Source organism: Sciurus carolinensis, chromosome 8 (genome assembly GCF_902686445.1).
Source record: "Sciurus carolinensis chromosome 8, mSciCar1.2, whole genome shotgun sequence".
Taxonomy (NCBI): domain Eukaryota; kingdom Metazoa; phylum Chordata; class Mammalia; order Rodentia; family Sciuridae; genus Sciurus; species Sciurus carolinensis.
Genome location: NC_062220.1, coordinates 704161 through 725239, shown reverse-complemented (window position 1 = coordinate 725239; position 21079 = coordinate 704161). Strand labels below are relative to the sequence as shown.

The 21079-nt window shown below is 53.5% G+C and overlaps 1 protein-coding gene across 4 annotated transcripts in view; it reads right to left on the bottom strand.

The window, feature by feature from the left end:
* Nucleotides 1-21079, bottom strand: part of Ptprn2 (protein tyrosine phosphatase receptor type N2) — a 743280-nt gene that overhangs the window by 513103 nt on the left and 209098 nt on the right. Inside the window, exon 3 of one of the 4 annotated variants that reach the window (XM_047562250.1) lies at nucleotides 3535-3648. The exons of 1 other annotated variant lie outside the window; for it this stretch is intronic. In XM_047562250.1, coding sequence (XP_047418206.1) covers nucleotides 3535-3648 — 114 coding nt within the window. Of the gene's footprint in view, nucleotides 1-3534; nucleotides 3650-21079 lie in introns of those variants that run through there. 2 more of the 4 variants (XM_047562253.1, XM_047562254.1) reach the window with 2 other exon arrangements.

Below are 21079 nucleotides of genomic sequence, written 5' to 3'. Positions count from 1 at the left end.
TTGACTTATTTCACTTAGCACGATATTCTCTAGTTCTATCCATTTACCTGCAAATGCCATAATTTCATTCTTCTTTAATGTTGAGTAATATTCCATATATCACATTTTCTTTATCCATTCATCTGTTGAAGGGCATCTAGGTTGGTTCCATAGTTTTGCTATCATGAACTGAGCTGCTATAAACATTGATGTGGCTGCATCACTGTAGTATGCTGATTTTAAGTCCTTTGGGTATAAATCGAGGAGTGGGATAACTGGGTCAAATGGTGGTTCCATTCCAAGTTTTCTGAGGAATCTCCATATTACTTTTCAAAGTGCTTGCACCATTCTGCTGTCTCATCAACAATATCTGAGTATACCTTTTTCCCCACATCCTCGCCAACACTTATTACTGCTTGTATTTTTGATAACTGCCATTCTGACTGGAGTGAGATGAAATCTTTTGGAGCAGTTTTGATTGCATTTCTCCAATTGCAAGAAATGATGAACATTCTTTCATATGTTTGTTGATTGCATTTCTTCTTCTGTGAGGTGTCTGTTCAGTTCCTTAGCCCATTTATTCCTTTGAATCACCTCTTTAAAAGCACCCTATTCCTGCTGATGGGTAGAATCACAGCCTCTGGTACAGGAGTCCCCTGTGTTTCTCCTTTGCTAGCAAAGCAATAAACCTTTTTCCTTTTTCTCAAAACCATGTCCTTGTTATTGAATTGGCATTGGAGACAAGGACTGAGCGTTAGGCAATACTACCACAAAGACTTTACTAGGAACTACTTGTAAGACCAGTGAGCCACATTAGACATGCACACAGCATGTCATCACCAAACAGAAGAGGCCGGTAAGAACCAGGGTGGCACAAGCCCTGAAGGCACTCGCCTGCACTGAGAGGGACCAGGTGCCATGGGCCACAGGGGGCATGGCCTCCTCTCTCGTCCCTTGGGTTGGCATCAGCAACAGCTCCCCGTGGGTCACAGACTCAGGGGATCAGGCTTGGTGTGCAGATGGCTCTGCCCTGTGCAGGCACCACCAGGAGTGGACAGCTGAAGCACTATATACCTCCCCTCAAGCAGCATCCCCTGCAGGACTGTAGTGGGGGAAAATTCTCCCAAGGGTCAGAACCTTGAGCATTGAGCTAGTTGTTCACTCTGCTTGGAGGGAAAAATGACCTCCCATGCAATTATATACTGACTCATAGGCCGTGGCCAGCTGTTTGGCAGGATGGTCAGGGTCTTAGAAAGAATGTGACTAGAAAAATTGGTGACAAGGGTTTGTGGGGAAAAGGTCTCTAAGAGGGACGTCTCTGGATGGGTCCAAATGCACAAGTCTGTGTTTCCCACATGAATGCTCACCAAAAAGTGACCTCGGCAGAGGAAGACTTTATCCATCAGAAAGATAGGACGACCCATTCTGTGGATGCCAGTGGGCATCTTTCCCCAGCCAACCACGCCTTTTCCCCTTGTGACCGTGAACTAAGTGGCCACAGCAGCAGGGACAGAGGTCATGCTTCAGCTCAGCAACACGGGCCTCACTGAGGCTGACCTGGTGTCAGCCACTGCTGCAGGCCCAATCTGCCAGCAGGAAACGCCAGAGCCTAGGCCCGGCATGCCACTATTCCCTGGGTGCCCAGTCAGTGGCCTGGTGGCAGGTGGATCTCACTGGACCTCTCACAGAAGGGGCAGCACTTTGCCCTTTCTGTGGCAGACACTACTCTGCCCTCCCTGCATGTCCTGCCTTGTCACACTACATCCCTGTGTACCTCACAGTGTCTGAGCCAGTATGGCTTCTGACGAAAGATTCCCAGGAGGCACAGCAGCAGACCCACGCCCATGGGATTCCCTGGCCTTTCACTGCTGCCCACCGTCTGAGAGCTGGCTTCATGAGAGTGGTGTGGCTTTTGAAGACACTTTGGCAGCTCTTGCCGGGTGGCAGCACCCTGCAGGCCTGGGCAGGGTCCTCAGGAGTCTCCAATATGATGGGTACTGTTTCCCACAGCTAGGATGCATGGGTCCGAGCCAAGGGGTGGAAACGGGAGAGGCCCCCTCCCTATCACACAGCATGGCCCACTAGCTACCCTGACAGGGGAAGGAGAATCATGTCAGAAACACACCGTGCCTCTAGCATGTGTTAGGGGCACGGGCGGAGTTAATGGGAACTGCAAGAGGCCAATTCACACAGCACTGCTAACCACCCAGAATGCCCAGCATGGCCTGTGTTGCCCCAGATGGAACCGTGACAAGTGGGAAATCCACTGAGGGCAGAGAGGTACGCAATGGTCAGTATTTGTTTGATATGAATATGCTCCCAGGCATTTTATGTGGTTAACTCTGCATCTCATGCTTTAAGTTACCAGGTATCAAGGGGCAAGTAAAAATCAGTGAGGATAGGGTGAACACCACCCAAACACACAGCACAGGTGCGATCTCGTCTTCGTCTTCGGAGAGGGTAGCCACAGCTCTCCCACCGAGGTCAAGGCTGCAAGGCTGTGTGCTCCAGCTTGCCTTAGCCACCCTGCCCCCCACAACCTCCCTGCCCCTGCTGCCTGCCTCGGGGCTTTGAGCTCCAGGCATAAGATAGCAGTCCAGAAGCTGGGTCAGCTCCCTCAGCCACAGGAGGGGGTCCCAGTATGCACACACAGGACCCCAGTGGTTCTGGTTCCCTGCGTAAATCCTACAGTCAGCACCAGAGGGAGACAGCGTGCCCTGGCCCAATGACCTGGACTTAAGGAATTAATGGAAGTCAGTCTGCAAAACTTCCCAGTGCCTCCTACTAGCCAGCATGCCTGTGAGCATCAAAAGCAGGACAGAGGAGAAGTGTCTCTCCTGCTGCTGACCACAGCCTCCATGGAGCAGCTGGTACTCCTGCAGAGCATGTGGCCCTAGAGCAAGTGTGGAGGCCAGGCTACAGGCTCAGGTTGCCACCCTGGGTTCCCACCTCCAGTCTTGCTGCCAGGATATTTACACTCTGACCCTGAGACACATGATTTCACCTGTCACACTCTGGGCTGTGATGCTGCATGTGGCCTCAGACTGGCTCTTACCCAGGAGAGACTATCTTAGTAACAGGTGAGGATAAGGCCAGCCTCATGATACAGCTCCCCTCAATTCAAAACTACACACACAAAGCAAAACTACACATATTATGAATCATGTATGCAGTAAAATTAATTATTTTAAATTATGGTAATTTTGATAATCTTATTAGCACCCCTGTAAAGTAAACAGGTAGCAGGAACAGGAATCTCCTACAACAAAATTGTAGGACAGAACACTGCACGAAGCTGGCTGGCTGAGGCAGCCTCTCTCAGGGCTCAAGCCTGGCTGGGTGGCACAAGTCACAGCCTTAGTGTCCCTTGCCCCTGTAATCCCAAGCATGCAGCAGCACGCCAGGTTTCCTGACCCCAACACCAGATGTCACAGGGCTCCCCCTTCCCTGGTCCAAGAACACCAGGACCCTAGCTTCACCTTGCCTGGAGGCCCAGGTGCTCAGCAAAGCCCTGCAGAGTGCCAGCCTGGCAGGGGAGTGGCCCTGCCTGCCCACCTGTGCGAGAGAGCTTCTGCAAGGTGACCCTCAGGTGCTGCAGAGCCAGCGGAGATGCCGCGTAGCGGTAGGTATCCACAGCTGGCACCTTCTGGCACCTCCCGAACACTCCATCTGCAGGAAAAGGAAGGCAGAGAAGAGAGGGACTTTGAGGGCTCATGTTCAGGAAGTAGACAGGTCCCTCATGTGCCTGCCCTGTATTCAACCTGCATACTGTCCTGAGGCTTTGGAATGTGGCTTCACAGCTACTCAGGAGCAATTCTGATCCAGAAGCGTTTGCAAAGTGATGATTTGCTTAAATAAAAAACAGAATACGCAGATGCTGACACACAATGGGGGAGGGGGTAGAAGTTCATTGGATAGACCAAGGGAAATGAAGGGAAGGCAGCAGGAAGGGGAACGGGAAGAGCAAGAATGAATGGGGCATCACTCTCCTGTGTTCCTGGATGAATACACAACCAGTGCAACCCCACGTCACATTCAGGCACAAGCTAAGCTCCGTGTATGTGTGATGTTAAAATACACTCTACTGTCATGCATGCCTTAGATTACACGAATGGTATGAATCCACATCGTGCACAACCATAGAAATGAAAGGAAGTACCCCATTTGTGTACAATGAATCAAAATGCAGTCTGTAAAAAATAAAAACAATAATTAAAAAAGGGAAAGTTATGACATAAGAATATGAACACATACTAATTGAAAGATGCAAAAAAGAAAATAAAAATAAAAAACTGAGCATCGTGGAACACATGAATGTGAAGTTGGAGAGAGAACTTGTGAAGCTAGTGCAGTTTGAGTTTTTCAGTCTGCTTTTTGCTGGGTTCCTGGCCCCTCCTCCACATTTCACACTCTTTTTTAAATTGTTTCTTCTATTTAGTCATCACGTTTTACTTGAAACTTGCTTCCGGCAACTCTGTGACAAGTCATATTCAGGGCCAGTTCTGCAGATGAAAACGGAACACCCAGGAAACATGAATATTGATTTCAGAGGCCACAGGGATTGGTGGAGGCACTGCGGAGGCCGGGCCTGCTCTCGAGATGGAAGAAGTGGGGGACACCGAGGTATTAAGGGGCTGGTTCATTTAGCTCTCTTCCACTTGTCTGAAATGATGACTGCTGTTAACATCCTTCCAAACCACACCTTCTAATTAATTTAGTCCCTAATTAGTCTTTATTCCAGCAAACTGTTCACTTTGAGACAAGTTTCCTGGGGTGGGGGGTGTCAAACATTCAAATTACCTTCAGTGGCTCACAAAGGACTAATTCAGGGCTGTGCTTCCCACACCAACGGCCATCTGCAGACCCCAGCCACGGAAGGGAAAGGGTCTCCTATTGTTCCGGACAGTTTTGCTGCCAGTGTGGCTAAAGAAAGCCATTCAAATGCAACAAGTTCAATTAGTAGGAACACATTTGCCTGGTACCAGGCTGCCTCAATTGCTGGTCTGATACTACATATATGCTCACCACCAACAGGGTCATGTGGCTAGAAGAAAGCAATCTTAAGTAGCACAGCATCACACGATTTCTATGGGACTGTGCAGACCCAAGCACGCAAAGGGGCCTGCCCGGCTGTGGAGGAGGAGCTATGCCAGCTGCTGGTCCTCCCCAGCTGGACTGCCACACTGACCCCATCCCAGCCACTCAGAGCAAAGCCAGAGAGGCTCCCAGGGACAACTGCTGTGGGTGCAGGGTGCCCTCACCGCCACTCCCAGCAAGACTGGTGTGCTGCACTGCGCACGGGGTCATGAGCTTGCATCCCCGCCCTCCACATCCACCAGAGATGAGGAACACCGCACGTGGCTGGCCCTAGTCAGGGGCAGGAGAAGAGGGAGGAAGAACGGAAGAGAGAAAATGAAGAACTGCTTTGGGCACACTTAGAACCTCTCCTCCAGCAGAGTCATGACAAGCGGGAATTCCCGGAGCTCTGAGTTGGCCCAACCCCATCCTTTACAAATGAGGAAAGGGTCCACAATGACATGACCAAGGCTCGGCTCTGGCCAGGGGCCCTGAAAGAGGCCCGCTCGCCCACGGTGCCTGGCTCCGCACTCGACACACTGGATCAGCAGCTGGCACTCGCTCACACCAAGGAAACACTGCCCTGGCAGAGGAGGGGTGCTGGGCCCAGGCCTTGGCAGAGCCTCAGCTGACAACGCCCCTCGTCTGCAACCAGAGGCCATGGGCGGCCTCAGACTTGCGCGTCTGAGGGTGTCTAAACGTTCCCAGGTCATGGCAAGGAATCGCTCCCCTGAAAATGCTCACAACCATTCAGGGTTTTATAAGGAAAGTCAGCCAAATGTGATTCATATCTATTCTGGAACTTTCTAAATAACTTATTTCTTTGTCTGAAGTATAAAGGTATTATTTCTTAAATTTGATTTGCTGCATACAATGTTATAAATGTATTCTCAGAATAGTATTTATTAGACTTTCTTGAAATTTTTCTTTTGAATATATCTTTAGAATATGTTAAGCGTATATTATTTCTACTTTTAAAATTAGTTTTAACTAATTCAAATAATTTGAAAGTTGAAATTCATTTAACCATTGATTTTCTTTGCCCCCATACTATATAAGAGGCTAAGATCTGAAAAAAGAGTGAAGAGGGGAACTTGAATCTGAACAGCAGAGGCTCCTGGGACTCAGAGGGGGAGGTGAGGGCGATGCAGGCAGCGAAGTGGCTGGAAGCCTGCAGCACAAGAGCCAGGTCAAGCACATACTCGTCCAGGTCGGTCTCACCCCTAGAACCATCCCAAAGAGTACATGGCCACATCAGGCTGCTGGCCACCTGGCTGTTTAATCACTCGAGGACTGCCTGGAAGGCAATCCTTCAGAAGCCTGCCCAGGCCCCTCTGTGCTTCTACCTCAGTGTCCCCAGGAGGCTCCCTACCAACCAAGGCCCCCAGGATTAAACCTGGGCTGATCTCCCCAAGGCAGCATCCTGACAGACTGGATACTGGAGCCTGTCTGTGAGACTGTCAGGCTGAGGGTCCATCTCTCCTTCAAGAACTGACACTGTGGAAACTTCAGGGTTCGGAGTTCCACCACTGGACACTAGGTTCAAAGTGCAAGCATCCCACAAAACCATGAAAATCATGGGAGATAAGACAAGGAAAAGAAAGGTGGCAGGGAGGTCTCCTGAAAATCAAAGGGCGATAAGAGAATTGAGGAAATGGGAGGGAGAATGGGAGGGAAAGGAGAAATAAAATACTGAGCAATGATATTGGCTGAATTATACTGTTATATCGTGTGCATGTGCAAATATGTAACAAGTCCCACCATTATGTACAATGATAATGTACCAATAAAAAATGTGGAGAAAAAAGAATGAGTTATGTAGGCACACTGGTTCACACCTGTAATCCCAGCAACTTGGGGCAGGAAGATCACAAATTTGAGGTCAATCTGGGCAACTCAGTGAGATCCTGCCTCAAAATAAAACTTTTTGAAAAAGGGCTGGGATGCAGCTCAGTGGTAGAATACGTGCCTGGCCTGTGTGAGGCCCTGGACCTATAAAAACAGAGAATGGGTTCAGAGACAGTGGGTTCTCCAGGTGAACCACGAACAGCCATCACCACCACCCAGACAGTCCAGGTGTACATGGGTGTGCGTAGCCAGTCACATGCACTCACATAAGCATGGCCTCTCTGACTACCAAACGCACCATGGGGGCCCAGGACACTGTCATACCAACACCCAAATTCACCTAACAGACCTACAGTACTACAAATGCCTCCACACAGGACCTGACCTGTGCACATTGCTCTGTGATCTGCCCTGGAAGTCTCTGCACAGCTCTGCTGAGCGTCACACCTGGATAGGTAGGACAGAGCACCCGAGGAACACGTGCTCAGGCATGGCAGACACACAGGCTTAATCTCAGGAGGTGCCGGCCATGGTAGTTCAGTTGTGCTCGTACATGGGCCACGGAGAAGGCGAGCCACAATGACAGTGAGCCAGGAGCCTTGCCCAAGGCTTGGAAGCTGCCCTGGGAACTAGGGTGTCAGTGGGAGACCAGAGAAGCAGGCGGCTGGGACACTCCCAGGTAGACCCACAGGACAATGCACTGGTCCTCAGATTGCTTACAGGAGGCAATCTGGAAATAGTCCATAGGATGTATCTGTCCAAAGCAGGAAGGAAGGCTTCTTGCCATCCAGACTGGGGAGGTAGGCAGATGGTGGCCATCCCTGGTGGCCATGTGGCCCAAGGGAGACACCTGCCAGACCTCTGTGGACAGTGGCATCACCACCTGGTGGATCACTGACTGTGAATCATGGGGAGCTCAGCTGACTAGGGTGTCCTCAGGTCCAGGATTCTAGAAGGAAGCCTCCCCTCCCAGAACAGAGCAGGAGACAGACCTCACACTGCTGGGGCCAGAGTGCACAGTGCCAGAGACAGAGAAGTGGTGTGTGAGGCACCCAAGCTGGTAGCCACTTCAGCTGGCTGAGTTCCCAGAGCTGGGCAAATGTTCTGAGAAGTGATCAGTGATCCAGAGGGAGGGTGGCAGTTTCTTCCATATGAAAGGAAAGTGTTCATTTTTTGCTGGATTTTTAAAAGAATATTTAATAAGAGCCTACCTTGTTTGTTTGCTTGCTGAGCCACAGGCAGCATTTTCACTCATAAAGGTCGCTGTGCTCCCACTCGCACAGGCCTGCCGCAGGACCCTGAGAGTCTGTCCTCCTCTGGAGCCAACATCCCAGTCCCTGTCAGTCCTCTCGTGGTCTGTGGGGCTGCATATGGTGCTCCAGCCCACACTGCACAGGTACACGTTCACGTGCTTTCACACAGCACCCTCATGTACATACTCTCAAGCCCACACTATGCACACACATGCTTGTGTGCTTACTTATGTAGATATGTGTCCATGTCCATGAAAGCACACATGCACATACACTCAGGTGCACCTGTACGTAGGTCGATACACAAACATGCACACTTATGAGCTCACAAGCATGGGTACCTGAGCACACAGGCTTCTTTCGACACCCTCACATGCACATACACATGGTCCTGCACTCCACCCCCACACACCATCTCCACTTCAGTTAGTCCACCCACCACCTCTTTTGTACCTCCAGCCCCACCCTCTCCCAATAGCACCACAAGTTCCCAGGAGGCAGGGATCACTGTCACAGACTCTCTGCACCTTCCATGGCATCTGCTATGATGTCTTGCACTCATGTGGACTAAAGAGATATTAATAGCTATTTAACTGATGTCTTCCCATTTTTCTAAAAGAAAGCTGGGATGTGCATGGAAATGTCTCCCACCATTAGCGAGAAGCCTAACATGTTGGAGTCCACGAAGATTTACAAATCCACCTCCTGGCCAATGACCTGGGAAGGCTAGGGAAAGCTAGCCAAAGGACTGGAGATGGGGACTCCCTGCAGGGAGGGGTAGCTCTGGTTTCCTTGGAGGAGGCTGCATCCCTCCCTTCCCCCACCTCTCTGCATAGGCTCAGTGGACTGGTTTTCTCCCGGCTCTTCTAACCCTAACCTAACCCCACTTCACACATGGAGTGGAGACTTGCAGTGAACTTCACTCTGAACAAGAGGATGGCATACTGCTACCAGGGTTCCTCTAGGAGTCCTGGCATTCAGAGATGCGGATCCTTCACCTGGTGTGACTGCTCAGCTGCTCAGCTGGGCCTGTCAGAGGAGGGCCCAGAATCATCAAGTCAAACCACCAGTAAGTGTGGATGGAACAAGCTGGTCTGGGTTCCACTGCGAGAGGGGTTCCTCCACGAAACTTCTTTTGGGCAAAACACTCAATCAGTGTGGAAGGACACCAACTGGGACAGCAGCTAAACCCCAGCCCGTGTGGAAGGATGCCTGGGGGAGGGAGCTGAGACACTTGGTCCTTAAGTCCTTAAGATGCTTGAGAGAGAGAACCACAGGACCCAACTGCACATCTGCTGAGAAACACTCACCTACTGCCCAGTCTTTCCACATGGAGACCCCTGGATAGATCCTGGGACGTCTTTCCACGTGACAGCGGCATGGCTCTCCACTGGGCAGCTCATATGACATGACTGGTTCTTCTTGATTGCGCAGGCCCTTATGGCAAAGATTTCAGAAAACTAACTGCTTTCTTTGCATCCATAGTCATTTTGCCCTCTTTTCTCCTTTTTCTAACATCTTTACCTATTTTTATGTATTACATGTCTTTACATTTCTTCACTGTACAGGACTCAAGGATTAGCAAATACTTGAGGATAGCATGACTTAGATTTCAAAGTGGAAAGATTATCTCAGCACTAAAATCATTAAGGCAAGTGCACATGGGTCTCGTCATCAGCATGCACAGTTCTCCCAGCTACATAGCACGCCTGTGTTGTTCTCAGTTCCCTCAACATGGCAGAACAAAGCCTTGATTTGTGAGCAGGAAGAGGCATAAAAGGAGCCACAATTGTAGTTTTCCAAAACGGGTATACTAAAGAATGTACTAAAATAACAACAGGGCAGGCAAGATGCATTCAATAAGCCATCCAATGAACAGAACTCCTGACACAAGTGAGAACAAGTGGCACTCACCAGGGCTGGTGCAGGGGGACATAGCTTGCTGCTGTCTGTGGTCACAAACCAGTGACCTGTTACATGCATTCAGGTTTGCACAATAACATATAGGAAACACCAAGTGCATTCATTCTCTGTAGGCCATTGGCTGACCCTGCTGCCCAGACAGAGGACCACCCAGTCTGTCTTACAGCATCTCCCTGGAAGTGTGAGTGGGAAGCCACCAGAACAGGACCCCAATATGTTCAGGGAACTTAACCCAGCTCCAAGAGATAGCTACAGACTGGCACTTGCCAGGAAACCAGGTCCCCAGTCAAGGGGCCACTGCTGTACCTGCCTCATGCAGTGAGTCCATCAGCCCACAAAGCAAACTGCCTCAGAGGAGGCAATAGCTCCATACTGTATTCACTGCCTGTATCCAAGCATGGTCACCTGAGTGACTTGTAAGGACAAAGCAGCAACAGTGGCCCCTCGTGGCCATCTCCAGGCAGCAACAGTCTTTATCCAGGCAGACGACAGAGGACCTCTAGTCCTGACTAGGCTGGAGTTGCATGGAGGCCAGGACACACCATAAACCCAGTGAAGAGGACCAGGGCCGGCAGGGTGAATACTGAGTCAGTCTGTCACAGAGGCATCAGAAGATGCAGATACTGCTGCCCAGAGAAGCAGGAGGAGTAACACACATGTGGACAGAGACACACACATCTCCACACAGGCATTCACGGGCATACACACCTGCACGTACACACATGCTCAAACATGTACATGTGCATAATTACAACTGCAAGCAGGCATTTACACACATGTGCAGATATACTTACACAGAATCACACATACATGTGCATTTGCACATACTTAAACATGCACTCACACAGGTGCTCATTTTCACATACGCACCCTGTTACACACAGGCACATGGTCATCTGATGTCTGCACGTGCCCAGACCAGAGACCAGGTCAGTCACCCCACCTACTGGTCAGTGACAGACCTGTGACCCCATCTACAGGTCTGCGTCAGGGCCAGGCACCCCGTCTCCAGAATTATCTGCCTCCACCATGCAGAGCAGCTTGGGGCCTTCATCCTCCAGGTGTCCTGCTGTACCAAACTAGACCACTCTTTTTTTTTCACACTGTCTCCTTCCGAGAGTCCCTCAGGACTCTTCCTGTCTCACACTCTTTCTCTAGACTGGAGCTTCCTTGCCGAGGTGCCTTCTGATCGGCGAGTCCTGGAGGCTGAACATGTCTTGGAAGACCCCTTCCTGCAGAAGCCAGCAGCAGAGTGACTGGGTAGGAATGCCAGTGAACCCCCCAGGGCTTCTCACGTGATCCACATTCAAAGGAGCCCACACACAGCTCCCTCAGAGACACCAGGCATGATGTGACCTCAATAGTTAAGTGCTCACCAGTTCTTTGTGGAGAAGGGAGACATGCTGACAACCAGTCACAACCCTGAGACAGGGGCCCCCCGGGAACAGAGAGACCCCCACATGCCTTTCTGCAGCAAGGCTGTGGCATGCATTTGTCTTCAAGGGGCCCTGCAGCAGTCACAGTACCCAGGCTTTGCTGCAGACATTCCAGGAGGCCACAGAGGAACCTGGGAGGCAGCAGCCAAGGGCTTCTGAGGCCCAGAGATGTAACAGGCACTGGGCTCAAAACTCCCAGGCCAGATTCCAGGAGCTGCTGAGCTTCATTCTGGACAGGATTGCTGGTGCAAGTGTGAGCAAGTTGGTTCTTCACGAAGCCTGTGACTAGTCCAGGCCTGCTCAGCTGGAAATCCCTTGACTTCTAGGGCTTCACTGTACTTCTGAGTCACACTGACCCGCCACAGAAGGACCCCCGCAGAGCAGCTGCCAGTACACATGTGCACCTGGAAAGCAGCGCGAGCTCCACGTGCTCAGCTCAGAAGCTGGCAACTGGGGGCCAGGCTATCTCGGCCTATGTGGGCAGTGCTCTTTCCAGGGAAGACCATGCCAGGTGGAACAGTGAGGGCAGAACAGAGCAGAGCACCCTGATGCTCATGCCACACTCACCAAGGAGCTGATGCACTAAGAACTTTTCTTGTAACAACTCACCAAATCCCCTGACATGACATTGCTCCCGTGTGCAGCGGACTGAATGTGCCCCAGAATTCACACACAGAGTCCCTCCCTAAGCCAATGGCACTGACGAGCCCAAGAGAACAGGAGACTTGTGAAGGGTCAGTGTCCTCTAGGAGACCCCAGCAAGATCCCCACCCATGGCGATGTGACCACACAGTGCAAGGTACCCTCTAGGACCAAGAAGCCCTGACCAGACAGCATCTGCTGGGCCTCCACCTTAACGTGCAGCCTGCAGAGCTGTGGGGCGTGAACTTCAGCTGTTCATGAGTCATCAGGCTGCAGGGGTAGTCACAGCAGCTCAATGGAGCACCGTGTGATTACTGCTGCTCCTCCTTACAGCACAAGGAAGCCAAGGCACAGAGGCTGGGTTGATGGGCCAGGAGTCACACCCAGACTCTTCCAAACGGTCACCACCTCCCCGTCCTGGGCTACAGAACCAGCGTTCCTGTATTTGGTCAGGAAATGTAGCTGTGGAAGTTACACTAAAGATAGAATGTCTTATTTTGACCCAAATAACAATATCCTCATGGGCCTTGGATGTCACCTCTCAACATAGGAATTGAGGCCACATATGATTCACCACACACTGGTGCTAGAATGAAGCACATACAATTCAGCCCGTGCTCAGCAGCTAAGTGATATAAACCTCCTAGGTCCTTTTCCACAACTGAGAATGATAGGCCCAGAGAAGTAGAGTGGCTTGCTCATGGTCACACAGCCTGGGGCAGGCAGGCTGGTAGCAGAGCCCAGGCTCTATCCGTACCCCACACCACCTGCATCACTGGAAGACAGTGTGACTGGCAGCTGGTGCTGGTCCAAGTATCAGAAAGGTCAGGAACTTCGTATGGCAGTTTCTTGGCCCCAGTCAAGGGAAGACAAACGTCTCAGGGGTTTGGTGGGTGAGAGAGAAAGGAGGGCTGCAGGAGCACATTGCTTCTGCACCTGTGCCTGCCACACCAGGCCTTGAAGGCCTCATCACCAGGACGCGCCATTTCTCCCACAGGTGCCTACCTCTCAGAAACAGGCAGATCCTGGCCCCGCCTTCCTTGGTTTCCTCCAGCCACCATGTGTGTCCCTAGGCTGAGCTGCCACAGGCCTCCAGAACTCTGGGAAAAGGGAGCATCGCAAGCTAAAGGGCCGCGGAGCCTATCGTCAGGCTGAGTGTCGAGCCTCTGAGATGCGACTGTTCCTGCTGCCTCAGCCAGTCCTCACCACACAGCCACCCAGACCACAATCTCTCTGGGCACTCAGGCTGGGCACTGCTGGCCACCCCTACAGTTCACTGTGAGAGCGCCACATGGTCAGCTCAGCTCAGGGTGGGGAAACGATGGGGCAGGAAGGACCTCCACTGCTCAGCTGCCTCTGCTTCCAGAAACAGCCATGGCAGAGGCACTGGTGTCTGCCCACCATCACATTCCATCACAAGCCATAAGAAGAGAGGGGGCTCTGGTCTTGTTGTCTAAAATCAAGACAAATAGGAATAATTAAAAGGGTAACAATTTAAAAAGCATTTCAGAACAAACATAAAATAATGTAACCATAAACATTAAAACTTTCATGGGTCAAAGGACACTACCAACAAAAGAAAAAGCAGCCCAAGGGATGGGAGGAGACATTTGCAAATCAGACCCGAAAAGAAATGAACACCCCAAATATACAAAGAACTCCTACAATTTAACAACAAAAACAACTTGCTCTAAGAACGGGCAAACGACATGTCTCCAGAGAAGATACAAAGCAGCCAATCAGTGCACATGAAAAGCTGCTCAACATCACTTATAACGAGGAAGATGCAAATTGAGACCCTAAGATACCACCTCGCACCCATCAGGATGGCTACGTCAAAAAACCAGAAACGGCAAGTGCTGGCGAGGACGGAGAGCTTGAGCCCTGGAGCACAGTTGTGGGAGCCAACACGGCCACGGAGCTGCCGCCGTCCTCGGCCAGCCTGCAGCGGAGGCCTGCTCCTGGCAGCAGGCCCAGCAGACCTCAGGCAGGGCTACAGATGTCTGCACAGAGCTCACGGCTCCACCAGCTACCCCACTGCGACTGGATCACAGTGCCAACTGCTCTCTGGCAACAGGTTTTGACTGACGGTCTACAACTGAGGCATTTCCAGTCACCAGAATGAGTTAAGATTCACTTCATTCCACACCAGTGGACACACACTGCACACCCACATGCCCCAAGACAAGACCCGCAGTTCACGAATGCAGAGAAGGCCAGTCCCACACTCCTCAGCTGGACCCCTGCACCAGTGCTCCTCACAAAACCAAATGCATCCACCACCGAGTCAGCCTCTGGCTACTGGAGAATCCACAGAAACCAACAGCTGAGGGCAGGGCCACGTCCCAAGGGACTCAGGACTGTGCAGACAGGTGACAATCCACACCTGCACAAAGGAAGCCACTCCCAGGCTGCAGTCTGCCTCAGCACTGGGGAAGAGCAGGACTGGCCGCCACAGGGCTTGCCTCTGATGGGGCACTGGCTCCAGCCACAACAACAGGACTGTCTTACAGCCAAGGAGTGAGGCTCCTCCAGGGAGTCAGTCATACTTGGTTAAACTGATGCTCGTAACCCTGCACTGCCCAGAACACGATACAAGAAATGGGTTTGGATGAAATGCCGCCCGGGTGTTCAGAGTTGTATATAGACACAGAAACTTCCTAGCTTCCTAGCTCAGGAATAAGTAAAAGCAACAGTTGAAGAGGCCCCACAATTGGCCACCTAGGACAAGAACACCAGGCTCACACAGAAGCTTTCCCTCTAGGTTCAGCTGCAGAGAAGTAGGGCTACAGATGGAGGCACAGGACCTGAGAAGCAGGTGTGGATATGCCCCTTCCACAGACAGAAGGCGAACAGGACCCCGCGAGAGCTGGGCACTGCCTCTCACAGCAGCTTGCCTGGGAACCGCCGCCTGGGGACCCTTCTGTCTGCAAGTGCAGCAGCACTGCTTTCTGCAGAATGCTGGCCAAGGCCTCCACCTTGCTGCAGAGGGAAAGCATGCACAGGACCAGGGGAAGAACCAGGCTGCTTGCCTGGAAATGCCATCACGTCAAGAGAGGCCCGCCTCTGAGGGTGCACAGGCACCTAGCAGCCATCCCCAGAGAGCCTGTCTGACAGCTGCAGGACGATGTGTGTTGGGCCTTGAATGACATGAACAGTCACTTGCTCTCAGGCTGGACTCTGCACAAGTTTACTGGGGGCGGAGGCACTTCCTGCGACTTTTCCAGCGTCCCTTGGAAAAGCATGGCACCTGCTCTTCTAGGAACACTGTTCTCCACTGTGAGGTCCCAGGACACTGGTCATCTGGTACCTGCTCATTTGAGCCATCCCTGCCCAGAAACCCACCAAACTAGAATCACCTTGATCTAGTCTTCCCCCCGCCTTCCTCCCCATGGAAGCCTCTCTTGACACTAGCTGGCTGCTAACCCAGGGGAGCAGCAATGGGTAGACAGGCACACAAAGGAGGAGGAATCTGGAGAACACACAGGAGGTGGAGGATGAGTGGGGCAGCCGAGGGGGCATCTTACTCCCACCACCTAACACCCACTCCAGTGTCCGTGTTGGCTTCAAGCACTCGCAATGCTGGATGACAACCCTCAGCCAGGGCCTGCACAGGGCTCCTTCCCTGGTTTTTGCTTGACCCTGAAGCCCTGGTGATGGCTGCAGGTGCAGGTCCTAGTCAGCCCTAGTCCTGGTCTCCTGCATCCACGAAACAAGGAGTCAGAGGATACTGGCCACACTGACTCCTGGGAGATCAGGAACACCCACAGCCCCCCAGACAGCCTCTGCCCGTGTGTTTCTACGGGGATGAGGGGTGCTTCAGGCCTTCATGTCCCCGTGTAACCAGGAAGCTCTGGGGGCCCTACAGATGACATGGTTTCTCCATGTGTACCCCATGGGCTTCCTGATGATCCAGGACATGGCTTTCCAGGTTCTCAGAGGCATCTGACTGCTTCCTTAAAGAAAGGTGATTGGCAAGGCAGATCTAATGCTCTTCCTCCCCTGACGAGCTCCCAGAATGTGATGGATCTGGGGGCGGTGGCTCTGGTCTGGTCACCTGATTGTTCCACAAAGACCAAGTGGACAGAGTCATTACCACGTGGTAGGAGATGCCCATGGTGAGTACTTTGGCCCACCCTCACTTGCTGTGACAGGATCACGGTCCCTGAATGGCCCCTCTCCATGCAGGGCGGCTTTGTGGGGCTCATGTTTCCAGCGCACAGAACTGTAGCCCTTCGCCCAGCACACATCGGGGCTGGGCATCAGAATACAAAGGGGACAGGTTCTGCCTCAGGGGCACCCTGGACCCAGGCTTGCCACCACTCATCTTCAGCTCGTGGGCCAAGGGTTTGGGCACTGAACAGGGACAGCATTTCAGAGCATGCAGTCCCTGCCACTGGATTGCCAGAGCTGTGGGAGGCCCCAAGCCCCTCCTCCTGCTGACTACAGCCCTGTCCACCACCACACAGACCACTGTCCAGGCTCATCAGCCCCCACTAAGGCCAGACCAGAGCCTTGCCCACCCTCATATGGCCCGCAGCTCAGGTGAAGAACCCAAGACCAAGCATCAGGGGCTTTGCTTGCCTTCCAATGGGATGTAAAAGGCAAAAACGACCAATTTTCTGAAGGGGGAAAACCTCTGGGAATACAAATGACTTGTGTGTTCACCAAAGCCTCCGCTCCTTCAAGGTGGCGAGGCTCACAGGAGCCCAGCCATGCAGAGCACCCAGGAGCCGACAAGCCGACTGCCCACTGATTCCTGTGTAGATACAGCCAAGGGAGCCACTCCAGAACCACAGTCACCTCACTAAAAGTGAAAGCTTTGCTCAGGGCCCACTGGGACCTCCTGTTCGCTCGGGGGACACAACTCTCAGGAATTTCTGAAGAACTGTGGGAAGGACCCTCACCGTCTGAGGACACAGCACTTGGGTGGGGCAACAGGGGGCTTGGTGCTCCTCCCGCCTTGGGACCTGCAGCCCTTCAGAAGGACAGGCGAGGTCCACCCTGCTTGGGCCTTCACAGTGCTGGCTCCCCTCCAGGGCCTGGCAGGTCTGGCCAGTACCTGGGTTCCCTCGAGGTGCCCAACTGCTGGACCTAGGTCTAAGCCACGCCCAGGGCAAAGGCCACAGGCTTCCTTGCTTTCAGGTCACAGCAGGCACACCAAAGCCAGCACAGCCACTCCAGCCCCGCACTCAGCTGGTGCCTTTTAGGGAGCACTGGGACCAACAGGCAGTTGAGCCGGGTTTCTTGCCCCGGAAGAGCTGGTTGCCTACGAGTGAGCTGGCAGCAGGAGCTGCCTTAGGAACCCTCCCCTCACCCAGGCAAGACAGACTCCTGTCCAGTGCAGGCACTGTCCCTGGCCTGCAGCGGCAGAGCACGAGCAGCAGAGCAGATTCCTCACTGGCAGTGCTGATGAAAGGGCAGGTGCCAATGCAGCCCATTGCTCATGCAGCAGAATACACTCAAGGCTGCCCTGCTAGCCAGCACCTGAGAGCACCATTGTGAGCCCACTGCCCTGCCGGCTCTGAGAGGCTTCTAGAAGACCCGAAGAGCCAGAACAGCCCTGGCCCTCCTGCGGCAGCGGCCAGCCCTGATGCGGCCTCGAGCTGTGCTCAAAGGCCCACTGCTGGCTCCTGAGCCCTGGCCACCAGGTCCAGCAGCTGAAGTGTTGGGAATGGGTGCAGCAGAAGGTCCTGGGCCAAGCACCTGCAGAGGAGCCACCTGGGAGGCTGGTATTGGCAATCGGAATACATAGTGACTGGCCAAACAAGTCACACCTGAGCCTCAAAGCTCTTCACCCTTCTCTGCAAGAAAACACTCTGGGCATCAGAGGCAGCCCCCACCACATGGGCCTGTGTGGCTCAGGTGCAGCAGAAGACTTTCAGTCTCCCTGAGCAGCATGGGGCTGGCTCTGCCTGCCTCCTCCTGGTCTCTACACACCCTGCTTTCTTTTACTAGAAAACACCACAACAAAACCAAGGCTGGACTCAGGATTCGGCACACTGCCTGGCGCTCACCAGCAGGTGCTAAGAAACAGACCAGCTGGACCTCACTCACTTTCCACTCGTGACGCAGCGTCCCCACACCTAAGCACAACTGCACTTGCAGACACCAGGCTCACCTGCTGTCCACCGAGTCCTGTTAGAGGACACCAAGACAACACAATGTCAAGTGGGGCCCAAGGAGGATGGTCTCTGGTCCCAGCCGTCCCAGGTCTGCTGTGCAACCGTGGGTAAACTGCCTCATGTCTGTGTCCTAAAGTCAGACCTCTGCAGTAGGCACGTTCGACGGCCCTCTCTAAGCGGATGCTCTGGACGTGTGGAAACAGTGGGAAAGCACGCCTGTGACCTGGGACTTCTGAGCTGCCAACGCTGACCTCCTCCATCTCACAGTCAGTGTCTGGTCAGCTCTGGTCAGCGCTCACACACATGCCACACACTGCACGCACTGTGCCATCCATCCACTGTGTCCAGACAGCTGAGGGGTGACAGGACTGTTGGGTGCCACCCCAAGACCTACCGAGAACAGGGCAGTGGGGACCCAAAGCATGATGGGGCTCTCCTTATGAGCCAGAAGCCGGACCCCCGCAAACCAGGTTCTGCAGAGCTGCCCTGCCCACTCCCAGAGTCCCCACCACCTCCCGTGGCCATGCAGAGCCAGCACAAGGGGCAGGCAGCATGGAGGGTGGGGAGCAGAGGGGGACAAGTGGGACTCAAGGCAGAACCACGGCCCCTTTCCTCCTGTGTCCTGTCCCGGGAGCTCGGAGGCAAGAGCTCTGGTGGCCTCTGTGGGCAGCGGCTCTCTTCTGCTCACACTCCAGCTTCAAACTCATCCCCTCTTGGTTCTCTCCCTGCTGCTTCCTTGTTGAACGTCTAGCATAGTCCGGTAGCCACGGTGATGCCGCCAGCTGGGTCTGTGGAGACGCCCATGCTGCCCTCGACGAGCACCAGCCTGCCTCTGCGCTGGCACCCTATCCTGGGACACACAGCGCCCTGTGCAGAGGGAAGGCCAGGAGCACAGCAGAGCTTCCATTCACCAGGGCTCCTGCTACCGAGGAGCCAGAAATGTGCACAGTGGTGTCTCACGGCTGCAGGAGGAGAAGGCAGGAGGGCAAAACAAGGAATGGGTTCTGGTGGATGAGCTTTCGCTTCAGAAACTGACTCAGTGGGAGAACCACTTCTGAGGACTAGCCCATGCCTATCAAGATCACCATCAAAACTTGTGGGAAGAGTGGGAAAACGCAGGGCCAGAGGAGGTGGCGGGCTCTGCCGGAGACCAGCTGTGTGACCCTGCTGTAGCAGCTCAACCTCTCTGGATTTCAGAATTTATTTTATCTGAACATAACAGCTGAACCAAATGACCTGAATATCCATGAACCTGTACAAGCAACCAAAAATAGCAACCAGGATTTGAGGACAGGGAACAGGATGTGCACAGGGCTTGTCAGCAGGCAGCTCCAGGTCTTGCGCCCGAGGGCGGGACTTGCCCACACCCAACTCACACACTGAAGGTAGAGAGGATCCGACTCTGGAGATGAAGCAAGGGCCCAGGACAGGCAGAGCGGCACCATTGCCCTAATGTGATGGTCCGTGGGCTCAGGGTAGTTCTCATTCTCTCCAGAGGCGACAGGGCAGCGCCACTGCAGACCAGCAGACAGCCTCCTTTGATGCCGCAGGGTGAGGCGCATGGAGCCCGGCCTGGCTGGACTCTCCAAGGCAGGGCTGGCGAAGCCTCCACTGCTGCGGGCTCAGAACTCCCTGTCCTGGCGGCACAGCTGTCAGTCTGAGGGTGTGAAGAGGAGCAGGAGAAAGCGGGAGAGGCAGCTCACCTGCAGCCACCTCCGGTCAGCACCGCGGGGGCCCGGCAAGTAGCCAGCTGTTCCCACCAGCCCACTATGCCCAGCCCCGTGCAGGAGAGACCAGGAAGCCTGGCAGGCCCTGCCTGGAGTCAAGACCAGAGGGGCACCCCATCTGGAGGGGCTCTGCAGCCCCACCACAGCCGAGAGTGGCAGTCATTCATGCACAGCCACCTGCCACTCGCCTCCTACCTGTGCCGCCAACTCAAGGGCTGAGGCCACCTTCAGAGAGAGGGGGAGGAAGGCCTGGCTCCCAGGCGGCTCTAACACAGGCCCCTGCTCGTCTCCCTAGCACCTTCTGATTTTGTCTCCCCCTCCTTCTCTACTTCTGCCTCTCCCCTCACCCTCCACCTTTCTTTCCCTGTCTCTGTCTTCCCTCTTTCTCCATTTCTCTCTGCCTCTGTTTGTCTCTGTTTCTCCCTCTATCTAGCTCCCTTTCTCCATCTCTCTCCATGCGTCTCTATCTCTGTATCTCCTCCTCCCACTCATCTCCCTCAATCGGTCTCTGTGTCTCTCTCCCTCTGTCTCTTCATCTCGCTGTGTCCTCCTATACCCGTCTGTTTGTCTCCCTGTCTGTCTCCCTCAATCTCATCTGTGTCTCTCCCTCTTTCTGTCTCTCTCCCTCTGTCTCTTTCCCTCTCTTTGTCTCTACGTTTCTCTGTCTCCCTCAATCTCTCTGACTACTCCCAGACTCAAGGCAGCTCTTCTGCAGGGAAGGCCTCCAGGTCTGCATTGCCAGAGGCCACAGCCTGCCCTTACCTGGCCCACCTGTTCCCAGCAGAGCCTTGGGAAGACCCCTCAAACCCCTCTGGGAGGCAGACTGAGCCCCCTCCCCCATGCATCCCCGGTTCTGCTGTTAAGCTGGTGGGAGCAACGCGGACAAGGGAGGCTGGGGAAGCTGCAGATGGGCCGGTGGTGGCTGACACGCCACTTCAAGAGGACAGCAGGGGGAGGAGGGTGTGCTGCTGCCACCTGGGACCTCCAGGGGCAGCACAGGGGGCTGAAGGCACCACAGAAACAAGAGGCAGCGGTTGCCTCCCCGCCTTGGACACAACCGTGCAGCTCTA